Source organism: Hypanus sabinus, chromosome 30, assembly GCF_030144855.1.
Source record: "Hypanus sabinus isolate sHypSab1 chromosome 30, sHypSab1.hap1, whole genome shotgun sequence".
In the NCBI taxonomy this organism is placed as follows: Eukaryota; Metazoa; Chordata; class Chondrichthyes; order Myliobatiformes; family Dasyatidae; genus Hypanus; species Hypanus sabinus.
In genome coordinates this window covers 11518725-11531129 of record NC_082735.1, presented here as the reverse complement: position 1 = coordinate 11531129, position 12405 = coordinate 11518725, and the positions used below count along the sequence as shown (strand labels likewise).

At 41.3% G+C, this 12405-nt stretch overlaps 1 protein-coding gene across 1 annotated transcript; it reads right to left on the bottom strand.

The window, feature by feature from the left end:
* Nucleotides 1-44: 44 nt before the first annotated feature.
* On the bottom strand, nt 45-11989 carry yrdc (yrdC N(6)-threonylcarbamoyltransferase domain containing). The gene is made up of 6 exons (XM_059954339.1): nt 11733-11989; nt 7545-7740; nt 6908-7022; nt 6599-6718; nt 2971-3113; nt 45-2284 (listed from the first exon to the last, which is right to left on the bottom strand). Exons 1-6 carry the CDS (start codon nt 11893-11895, stop codon nt 2221-2223), a joined length of 801 nt encoding a protein of 266 aa, XP_059810322.1. The 5' UTR covers nt 11896-11989; the 3' UTR covers nt 45-2220.
* Between the last annotated feature and the right edge of the window lie 416 nt (nt 11990-12405).

Here is a 12405-nt window from a genome sequence, read left to right as displayed (position 1 = left end):
ATGCAAGTTCAATTTCAAGGCAGTGCCACAACATGGACCAAGGGTAAAACTGATTGCTGTTTATTGACATAGTCAAGGACGAGTGTACAAATGGAAAATGGTGTGGACAGATGACTACTACGAAATTATTGCTTAAAATAACTTGTATCGTACTAGCTTATGGTGGATAAAATGAACACTTTACAAAGTTCAGAGGTACTTGAGGAATAACATTATTCTACATTGAATATGGAAATGTCTGAGAAATTTAGATAGGTACAATACTTCCCTCTGAAGTAATTACTTCCCTCTAAGCAATTGTCAGGCAACTACACAGTGAATGATTGTGAAGAAAGTACCTACACAGCCAGGTCAGAGAAGTGCTTTACCCCGAAATGCATGGATTTATTGACAGTTTAAGAGACCTTGTGAAGCGAAAAGTCCATAGTACCAGGAAAGTAATGACCAATCTTGCCAAATGGCAGACTGTAAATGAAGGAAAGGCCTGCAACACAAGTGGCTGGAATTTGGAGCATGTAACACTGCGTTCCTTCCACGAAGGGAAGGTTGGCTCAGATCACACTTGATGCTATCACACATGCATGGCTAGACCAGTTCAGAAATGCCCTTCCACTTTGCTTTGCAAGGCAATATAGATTCCTACCCCTACCCCTTTATTTTTGTTCTGATATTCTTACATAACATGTGACAATATCCTGTGAAATCTTTCAAAGAGCAATGTATGACCTCCAGGGTTGTTAAAAGTAGGCTAACGCTATTAAATTATTCAAAATGCAGTTTTGATAGATTTTGTTACATTGCTGCCTGACTAAATCTTACCATGTCATATAGAATTATTGCTGAAACTGAGTCAAATATTCACCCAACTGCCAAGACTGAGAGCATAATTTCTTCGTAATGCTGAGTTCTTAAACTGAAAATCAGAAATATGCACAAATAGCAGTTATATTTACAGAAATTGTAAGTCATACGCAAAAATATTACTAATCCTAGATTCACATTGGCCATTGCCGGGTAGACTTTAATTTTATTCCCAAGCAAAACCACTTACACTTGCCATAGCTCATAAAAGGCAACTACTTTCTTTTGATTAACTATGAATAAAAAAAACACCAAGCAAGACCTCATTTAAAATTACTCCTTATGATTCACTGGAATCAAAATATTCAAACTGAACTCATATTCAGTAGTTATTTGGCTACTGATAAAATCAAAGCTATGACATACAGTGAGTGTTACAAGACCCCAGACAGAACATCACACAGGTAGTCAAGTATGAAAATGGAAATAGTATAAAAATGATTAACAGCTATATCTTAAACAACACACACAAAATGCTGGAGGAACTCAGCAGGCCAGGTTGTATCTAGGCAAAAGAGTAAACAGTCAATGTTTCAGGCTGAGACTGGAAAGGAAGAGGAAAGGTCAGACTCAGAAGAGGGGCGGAAGTAGTATAAGGAGGCAGGTGATAGGTGGTGGGGAGAGGGCGAGTGGGTGAAGTGAAGAGCTGGGAAGTTGTTGAAAGGGATAAAGGGCTGGAGGAGGAGGAACCTGATGGGAGTGGAGAGAAGACCATGAAAGAAAGGGAAGTGGAGGAGTACCAGAGGGAGGTGATGGTCCCACCTTGTACTACTTACCACCTTCCCAGTCTGACTTTTCCCCTTCCTTTCCACTGCCAACTGAAACACTGACTGTTTACCTTTTTTTTCCCCTATAGCTGCTGTCTGGCCTGCTGAGCTCCTCTTGTATTTTGTGTGTTGCTTTGGATTTCCAGTATCAGCAGATTTCCTCATAGCTGTACCTTATGAAAGGTAGATGTAGATCCCAGGAAGTGACAAAAGTGCACAATATTTAAATATTCCATCTTGATCAATTCCATTTAGCAAAAGACATTCCATTACATCAAGATTACTGCAACCAGAGTGGATGACAACAGCCCTGAGCTCCATGCTCAGACCCAAGTTATTCTTGGGATAAGACTTTGGTCTTCAAACTGCACTATGTAAGACCAACCGAGAATAAGTGTATAATGGGAAGTCAATCAGTAGATGTTACAAGGATTAGGAAGTGCATACACAGCACAACCATCGATAAAACAATGCATATGCAAATGTTTCTTTGGAATCCAAACCTCGATGCAAGAACAAATGAAGACATTAGGTTGCGCGTTTTGTTTTGTCTGGAGCAAAGAAACAATTTCTGATAAAGCTTCTATCAGTTTTAGCATTCTGCGGACATTCCATGCTCCTTCTGGAGGATTTCCACCGTTGTCGTAAATGCACTGCTTGTGGAGGTAGGAGAGAGAGAAAAAGAAAAAAAAATAATTAGATCTTTGACCTGTAAACTCCAAAGCAATGCAAAATCTTTAGAAGCAACACATTTCTATATATCAGGCACACATAAAGGTCAATCAATCAATGGACACGAGTTTAAGACAACTGGCAAAAGTAGATGGGAAATGAAAGATCACTGCAAGCTGTTGAAAAAGCAAAGAAACTAATTTTATTGCCCAACCAGTGCTGTGAATGGTGTAATGGTATCCACACAATCCACCTACAGACACTTACAAAAACTCACTCTCTAGGAAATCGGCACAGCTGACTATGATGCCTAACCCAAGACCAACAGTGTAGGTCACAGATTAAAATCAGGAGTAGGATTCACGACTCGAGTCAGGAAGGAGTGGTAACAAGCTGTAATTGTTTTGAATGCAATACTGGTGCTTGTATGATTTATTCATTGAAGAAACAGCAAATAGCTGAAAATGCAGGTTGTCAATAACTGAAGAACATGGATCCAAGAAAATTGATGAGCATTTCTTTATCAAAAATACACATCAAATTATGATGACCAAGGAAAAGTAAACTGGAACCAAACAGATCACACTATCAAAGAGCTACCATAGAGACAATGGGCCAAATGACCTCATTGTATTGTATGATTTATTCAACATATTAAATGGATACTTACCAACCAGGCCTGATGATACTATATTTTCCAGGTGTGGCCAAGTTAACCACCGTTGATCCTAACCGACACTCAGGGCTCATCATATCACCAATAGGCCCACCATCAACAACAAGATCCAACAAAGGCCAAAGATCTTTAAATTCCTGCAGATATTTGACAGAAATTAAACAAGGTCAGATTTAATCACTTCTTTTGAATCAAGATACAGTAAGGAAAGTAGCATCAGTAATCAACAGGAATTGATGACCACAATGCTGCAATTCCTGTTTGCTACCAAAGCCTACTTGCAAAATTTAAATTGGCCTGACAAACCAAAATCTGGCAATTATTATTCAAAAACTGACTGAATGCCTGATCCTGATTAGAAAATACAGCAGCTCAAGACAACTGAGATGTTTTCGGGAGGGAACAGAGACCTACTCTGGCCACACACAGACTGCCAGACATTTGCTTGGAATGGTTCAGTGAGCAATCCAAAATGTGGATATGTACATAGACGGAACACACATGGAGTTTACATAGAGACAATCAAGAAAATTACTTCAAAGAATTAAGTAGTGAGAGTTGTAACATGCTGATCTTTAAAAAAATATATAAAATAATCAAAACATAACAATGACAGCAAAGCACCAAGTACATGCTAAACATCTACATTTTGAATACATCAAGTAAACATGAGCTTTGTTGTCCCTTTAAGTGCCTTTGGTGCATCAGGTGGCAACCTTGCTATTTCTTAAGCACTTTTGTCTTTTTTTAAAAACAAGGCCAAGTTGCTAGCTCAATGCTCAACCCAGCATGGAAGGAAAGTATGCAAGGAGCCTACCAGATTCAAACCTGGGACTACTCGCCTCAAAATCCAGTGCGGATGTCACTAAACCACTGGCCGACTTGAAATGCAAGCCTGGTTCACGTGAACTGTAACCATAATTTTCTTCATAAATCTGATTGCCCTGGTGAGATAGTACTGCATCTTATCCAAAGCCGTTATTTGAACCAATTTTCAATTAAAGGTTCCACAACACTATTTTCTATTTGTTTTTTCTAAATTCCATTTTCAGGGTGAGAGCATCTCATGCAAGACCAGTATTTACTGACCATCCCATCTTCTTGAGCATCTACTGTCCTTTTAATAAAGGTAGCTGCACTTTACTGGAGGTTATCGCTGAGCACAAATCAGAATCACTGACATGTTGTTATATTTCTTGTTTTGCAGCAGTAGAATTTCACAACATATAAAACTACAATAAAAAATATTTAAAAATTAAATTGAGTACAAAAAGGGCAAAAATAGTTCATAGTTGCCTGTATGGAAATCTGATGGCAGAGGGAATCCTGTGCCCCATTCCTAAAATGTTGAGTGTGTCTTCAAGTTCCTGTACCTCTTCCCGGATGGTAGCAATGAGAAAAGGACATGTCCTGGGTGACGGGGGTCCTCAAAGATGATTTGCATTTTTGAAACATTGCCTTTTGAAGATGTCCTCAATGGTGCCTATGGAGCTGACTGGGGTTTACAACCCTCTGCAGCCTTTTCCAATCCTGTACAGTGGCCCCTCCATACAGGTGGTGATGTAACCAGTTAGAATACTCTCCATAGCACAACCATAGAAATTTGCTAGTCTTTGTTGACATACCAAATCTCCTCAAGCTCCTAATGCAATATAGTTGCTGACAAAGAATAGGAATTATTATTCATAACTGCATCAATGTGTTGTCCCCAGGATAGATGTTCAGAGATGGCGACACCCAGGAACTGGACACTGCTCACCCTTTCCACTGTGGACCTCCCAATCAGAACTGTTGCGTGTTTTCTTGACTTCCCCTTCCTGAAATCCACAATCATTTCCTTGGTCTTACTGACATTGTGCAAGATTGTTGTTGTGATACCACTCAAGCCACTAATCTGTCTCACTCCTTTTCACCACCTGAGATCCTGCCAACATCAGTCGTTTCATTTGTGAATTTGCCACACACAGTCCATGTCCAGTAAGTAAGGCATCTTCTTCTCCACAAAGGTGTGGACATGCAGAATAGTTGTGGACAACTTGCAGAATAGCTGTAAATGGAACTGAGCACTGTGAAATCATCAGTCGTTCTGAGCTTTAGGAAGGAGGGTAGGTGATTAATGAAGCAGTTGAAAATGATTGGGCCTGGAAACTTCTGTACAGTTCCCTGAAACAGAACTACCTAGTAGCCATTAGTACCTTCTTTTGTACGACGCAGGACTAAAACATTGGATTTCCTCCCTTAGATACCTAATGAATTCAGCTCTACAGGTTTCTTTGATGCCAAACTTGGTTATTAACTGCCTTAACAATAAGGTCAGTTACTCACACCTTAGATCTGGGTTATGTTTGACCAGGGACATGATTAGGTCTGGAATTCAGCAGTCCTGCCAAGAACCTAAACTGGACGTGAGCAATCAACCTGCTGGAGAACAAGTGCCACTACACAGCACTGCTGACGACAGCTTCCGTAACTCTGATGCCATTGCAAGTGGACCAATAAACCAGACTGGATTTGTCTTGACTTGTATGAACGGAACCTAGAGGCAACTTCCCATATTGTGAAGTGGATGCCATTGTTAAATCTGAAACAGCTTACCAAAAGACATGGCTAATTCTCTCACCTCCCGTCCAATCTTCCCACATCCCGTGTTTCTCAATAATGTAAAATGAGTCAATTCAGCACAACTAGTCCTTTTGGTGACCAGGATCTTGGAAGGAAACTGAAACAATCACCAAAATGGCTCTTCTTAGGGGACATACAGTAATTCCTGACGCTTCATCCTCAGTGTTCACATGCTGGGTCCTACCATCGTTAAGGAAACACTGCCTCCTTTTGTTAACCATTCAAGTATAAACCAGCATTTGACTTGAAGTGACAGAACTAAAGAGCACCAGTTTGCTCTGTTGCCTGCAGGATCACTGAGCCTTAATGACTGTAAGTTGCCATTGTGTGTTGTTAACTCTTTTTTTTGATACACCTCGTTCTCCAACAAGCCCTTTTTCTTAAGGCAACAACTGATCTCTGGCTCAATTATAAAACTATAGCAGAATTATGAGGCATAATTATGGGGCATGACGTTATGGACTGTGGTAATAAATACTCCTGCTGCTACACCTCCTGATTGTCTTTCTTTGAACTATTATTTCAATTTTAAACCTTTCCCATTCAACACGAATGTAAGTCCAGACAACACATTCTTTATCAACTAATCTACCTGCTTATAATTTGTATCAATAACTCTTTATCCTATAGCCTAATTTTAAATGGAGCTCTAAATGAATGTATTCAGTTTTTTTATTGTAAATATCTGCTGCCTCAAGTTTCTACCATTGCAGAAATGGAAAGAAAGAACTACTTTCCAACAAATCTGCTAATAAAGTGCACATTTAATAACTGAATCAAGGGCAACTACCAATATTCACAATTCACCCCCAGCACCTTGCTAGCACCCATCATGTCAATTTGTTACAACAGAGAACAGTGAATTGAGCAATACTGAAAGTTCTGCTCTCTGGAAAAAAGATTTTTTTTTAAATTTTATGCAACTAGAGAACAATTTGAAAAAGTATCCCAAAGACGTCTCATGTAACTTAAATATTTACTCATACTGAAGGAGACTCACCTCTGGAGTCAGGGTGCTGTTTTGAGAGCTGACATTGGCACTTGTCAAAGCCAGAGGTTCACCGCACTGTTGTGCCAGTTTCTGCATAAACGAATGTTTTGGAATACGAACACCCACCAACTACAAGTGACATGGAAAAGTTTAAGAACTTCACGTCAATGAGCATATCTTCGTAACTCGAAGAACAGCAATTGTGATGTAATCAATTTATAATAACAGACTAGCTCGGGAAAGTTTCACAATTCTGCAATACCATAGGTCAAAATCATATGATCAAACAAAAAAAAATCAATTTCTTCTCTAGCTTACATCAGTGAAAGGGTTTAAATCTTTATTCAACTCCTCTGATCGCGTAAAAACCAATGTTACAGGTCCTGGCAGAAGATCTCTTAATAATTGGTCAGAAACAGTGACCTTACAGTACCTGTAAAAGCAAAAAAAAAATCAATCACAATTACAAAGAAATATATATTTTGCACACTTACATAATACTGGATGGTCAAACTATTAAGAAAGATCAATTGAAAACAAACTTTTTATACAGTGAAAAAATCAAATGCCCAACAAGTAGCTTTTCAGACTAACAACCCCCTACATGCCTTTGCCATCTTCCAATCTCTAATTTCCAAGGCACTTTGCTATGTAGTCTGTTTATATCATTTGTTAAATAGTCTATTTATTTGCAGTATTTTCCAAAACTATTAACTATTAGTTAAGAAATACTACCCAATCTCCCTTCTAGCAGTCTTTGTCTCAGAACCCTGTTATAGTTTTCATCTCACAACAATCTCCAAAACTTCAGCTATTTACAGAAATTTTGTCCTACAAATTAACTTTTAAAAAAATATTCAGATATTAAAAGAGGAGCTTGCTGCGACACATACCCCAAAACAATGAAATATCACACAGATTTTGAAGTTTTGGTTTCTTCTGTACTTTCACTCACTTATAAATATCTTCAACATTTCCAACAGAGATAGCTAATGGCTTGTCTGAATTCCGTCCTTTAATATCATAAATTCTTCGGATAGCTTCGGAGTTCTGGGCCAGGCAGGCAATTCCATAGATAGTGTCTGTTGGAACTGCCACTACCCGACCACACTGGAGAACACTTACAGTTTCCCTCAACACCTCATTCCAATCTGGGTAAAGAGAACAGTTATGTATTGAACTATGAATTCACGTCAAGCAGGTACTCAGGTCAATACTGAACAATTTCAATCCAAGTTCTAATGACATTCTAGAAATTCAATACAAAAAATGAAAATCAAGGACAGCCAGATGAAATTTGTTGCTCCAATAATCGAGTACGTGCAGATGGGTTCTCAGTGACTTTAGAATCTACATTTCCACTCCTTACTTAACAAGTTATCCTAGATGGTCTCAGTATTTGAACAGAGAGCGCTGGAAGACACTGGATAAAAATTCTTGCTGATATTTCTACCAGCAGATGAAATTGTTTCCCAGATTCAGAATAAGAACCTGGCATAAGTTAATAGGTTGACAAAGAAGGCATATGGCATGCTTGCTTTCATGGGTTGAGGCACTAAGTTCAAGAGTAAGCTATTTGGTTAGGCCACATCTAGTGTATTGCATTCAATTTTGGTCACTTCATTATAGGAAGAATGAAGAGGCTCACTCACTTGCTGCCTGGGTTAGATGGAATATGCGATAGGAAGTTATAGGGTTCTCTTCTCTGGAGCATTGAAGGCTCAGGGGAGACCTAATAGAACTTTATGGCTTCCTCTTGCGTCAAGATGAAGCCACACTCTGTCTGAGTAGCCTCCAACTTGATGGCATGAATATTGATTTCTCCTTCAATAAACAAATTCTACCCCCTCCCAACCCCTTCATCTATTTCTTACTCTGATCTTTTACCTCTTCTCACCCGATTCTCCTCCTCCTTCCCTTTCTCCTATGGTCCACTCTATCAGATTCTTACTTCTCCAGCCCTTGAACTTTCCCACCCACCTGACTTCACCCATCACCTTCCAGTTAGCCTCCTTCCCCTTCCCCCCAACTTTTCACTTTGGCATCTTCTCCCTTCATACTCAGCCTGAAACGTCCACTATCTATTCCCGGCCCCCCCCCCCCCCCATAGATGCTGCCTGATCTGCTGAGTTCCTCCAGTATTTTAGGTGTGGTGCTTCGGATTTCCAGCATCTGCAGACATTCTCATGTTGAGAAGTTTACAAAATTCGCAAGAGGCATAGATAACGTAGACAACCAGTAGCCATTTTCCGCAGGGTTGAAATGTCTAATACTAAAGGGCGTGCAACTACAGTGAGAGTGTAAAGTTCAAAGATGTGCGATGCAGGTTGTTTTTTTTTATATATAAACAGAGAGAGGAGTGCCTGGAATGCACTACCAAGGGTGGTGGAGGCAGACAGATGTCACTGTATTATCTGCCTCTATTCTCTTAAATAGGAATATGCAGAGAATGGAGAGAAATGGACCACACGCAGGCAGAATGGTTTAGGTGTCAATAGTTTTATTAGCTTGGGTTCAGGGGCCTGTACCATTCCGTTGTAAACATGAGCCAATATTGAAAAGTGGTCATTATTTTGTTGAAAATAAGATACAGGAGCAGAATGAGGCCATCTGACCTATCGAGTCTGCTCCGCCATTCAACCATGGCTGATCCTTTTTTATTCTCTCCTCCTCAACCCCAGTTCCCAGATTGCTCCCCGTAACCTTAGATGTCATGTCCAATCAAGGACCTATCAATCTCTGCCTTAAATACACCCAACGACCTGGCCTCCACAGCTGCCTGTGGCAACAAATTCCATAAATTCACCACCCTTTGGCTAAAGAAATTACTCCACATCTGTTTTGAAAGGGTGCCCCTCTATCCTGAAGCTGTGTCCTCTTGTCCTAGACTCTCCCACCACGGGAAACATCCTTTCCACATTTACTCTGTCTGGGCCTTTCAACATTCGAAAGGTTTCAACGAGATCCCCCCCCCCCCCCCCACCCCATGCTTCTGCATTCCAGTAAGTACAGACCTAGAGCCAAACATTCCTCATATGATAACCCTTTCATTCCTGGAATCATTCTTGTGAACATAATGCTTCATAACTTTCAGTCAAACTTTAATAATAAAAAAGATTTCATTTTTCCTCCATATTGGTTGAAAACATGGAAAGGATTTTAACCTTAAAAAATTCCTCTTAAGTGCCATTGGTTTTCTTTTTCTTGATTAAATTATTTTCTATTGCAAATTAAAGACCACTGCACCAAGATCAAGTTTAATGATTGTTCAACATTGAAAAACAATTGGGTGATTGGCATTTCAGTTATTTATTCTATGCTCTTCTATGATGGTCTTGCCAACTCTTCTTAGTCTGGTCCAAAATGCCCCATATTCTGAGGTAGTCTGGGAAGAGGAGGAGGAGAGTGGTGGAGGAAGAGTTGTGGTAGAGCAGGGGAACGGGGAGGGAGGGGCCCATTACCGGAAATTTGTGATATCGATGTTCCTGGCATCAGGTTGGAGGCTACCCAGAGGGAATAAAAGGTGTTGCTCCTTCAACCTGAGTGTAGCCGCATCACGACACTACAGGAGGCCATGGATGGACATATGGGAATGGGAAGTGCAATTGAAATGGGTGGCCGCTGGGAGACCCTGCTTTTCCTAGCGGAAAAAGTGGTAGGTGCTCAGTGAAGCGGTCTCCCAATCTACGTCGGTCGGGTCTCACCGATATACAGGAGGCCACACCGGGAGCACCAGATACAGTAGATGACCCCAACTGGTGAAGTGTCTCCTCACCTGGAAGGACTGTTTAGGGCCCTGAACGGTGGACATTTTTGGACGAGTCTCCACATTAGATGATACTAAGATAGGTAGCGTTGTGGATAATGAAGTAGGTTTTCAAAGCTTGCAGAGATTTAACCCAGTTAGAAGAGTGGGCTGAAAGAAGGCAGATGGAGTTTAATGCTGATAAGTTTGAGGTACTACATTTTGGTAAGACTAATCAAAATAGGACATACATGGTAAATGGTAGGGCATTAAGGAATACAGTAGACAGAGTGATCTAGAAATAATGAAGTTCCCCGAAGGTAAAATCTCATGTGGATAGGGTGGTGAAGAAAGCTTTTGCTATGCTGGCCTTTATAAATCAGAGCATTGAGTATAGGAGTTGGGATGTAATGTTAAAATTGTACAAGGCATTGGTGAGGCCAAATTTGGAGTATTGTGTACAGTTCTGGTCACCAAATTATAGGAAAGATGTCAACAAAATAGAGAGAGTATAGAGGAGATTTACTAGAATGTTACCTGGGTTTCAGCACCTAAGTTACAGGGAAAGGTTGAACAAGTTAGGTCTTTATTCTTTGGAACGTAGAAGATTGAGGAGGGACTTGATTGAGGTATTTAAAATTATGAAGGGGATAGATGGAGTTGACGTGAATAGGCTTTTTTCCATTGAGTAGGGGAGATTCAAACAAGAGGACATGAGTTGAGAGTCAGGTGGCAAAAGTTTAGGGGTAACACGAGGGGGGATTTCTTTATTCAGAGAGTGGTAGCTGTGTGGAATGAGCTTCCAGTAGAAGTGGTAGAGACAGGTTCGATATTGTCATTTTAAAAAAACTAGATAGGTATATGGACAGGAATGGAATGGAGGGTTATGGGCTGAGTGCAGGTCGGTGGGACTAGGTGAGAGTAAGCGTTCGGTATGAACTAAAAGGGCCGAGATGGCCTGTTTCCGTGCTGTAATTGTTATATGGTTGTTAGGACTGGAAAGGAAGAGGAGAAATAATAATAAGAATTCCTTTCTAAGGAATCACCTGTATCCAATATCAAACCCTAAATGATCTTGCTTATTTCTTTAAAGTCAAGCATTTGCCTCACGAAACCCTTGATTAAAGGAAGGCAGATTACCTGGACAAGCCTGGGCATTAAAGGGCCAGGCTACAGATTTTGCAGATGCTGGAAATCTTGAGCAACAAACACAAAGTGCTGAATGAACTCAGCAGAGCAGTCAGCATCTAAGTAGGGGAATGAACAGTCGCCCTTCACCAGAGGCCAGGTTACCTGGAGACCAGACTCAGACCGTGTGGACGAGCTCGGAACCGCCGGGTTCCCTCGGGTAACAGCGCGAACAGCCCGGGCCTCCTCAAGCATTCAAGCCCCACTTACCTCCTGCTCCAGCCCAAGGCCGCGAACTCAGCCTGGGCCCGGCGCCCACGGGCTGGCCGGGCTCCGGCTGCCGCAGCCGGCGCACCTTCACCAGACCGCCGGCCGCCGCCTCGTTCCTCATCGCCGCCAGCAGGGAGCGAACCGACGCGCGCAACGTCAGCATGGAACCCGCAGCGCCATGGCGACCACCGGCACCCGGGGCAACCGCTGAGTGACAGGGCCCGGCCGGCGCGTGCCGCCCGCGACTTCCGCAATCGGGGTGGGCGGGGGAGTGTTACGTCCTGGCGTTACGTTGAAGAGTTAATCTGCTAGAACAAAGCATGCAGGCGGTATCTCCGGAAATGAATAAAAACTCAACCCTTCTTCAGGCTGGGAAAATAATCTGACAAGGTGCTAAAAGCTTTAAGAACTGTAGTTAAATGCTAATTTAGTGCATTGTCTATAAATGTAGGAAAGAAAAGCCATTGCACGATTTATTTGTGTGAATATTTCTTATTATTCAAAAAAGTTTAGTTTAAAGTGCTAAAGTGGTCTCGCAGCTGCTCACGGAGACCTGCTCGCTGGCATTCAGAAGAATGAGAGGAGATCTTATGGAAACAGATAAACTGATGAAAGGGATAGATAAGATGAGACTAGAACTAGGGGATGTGGCCTCAAGACTCCGGGGAGTAGA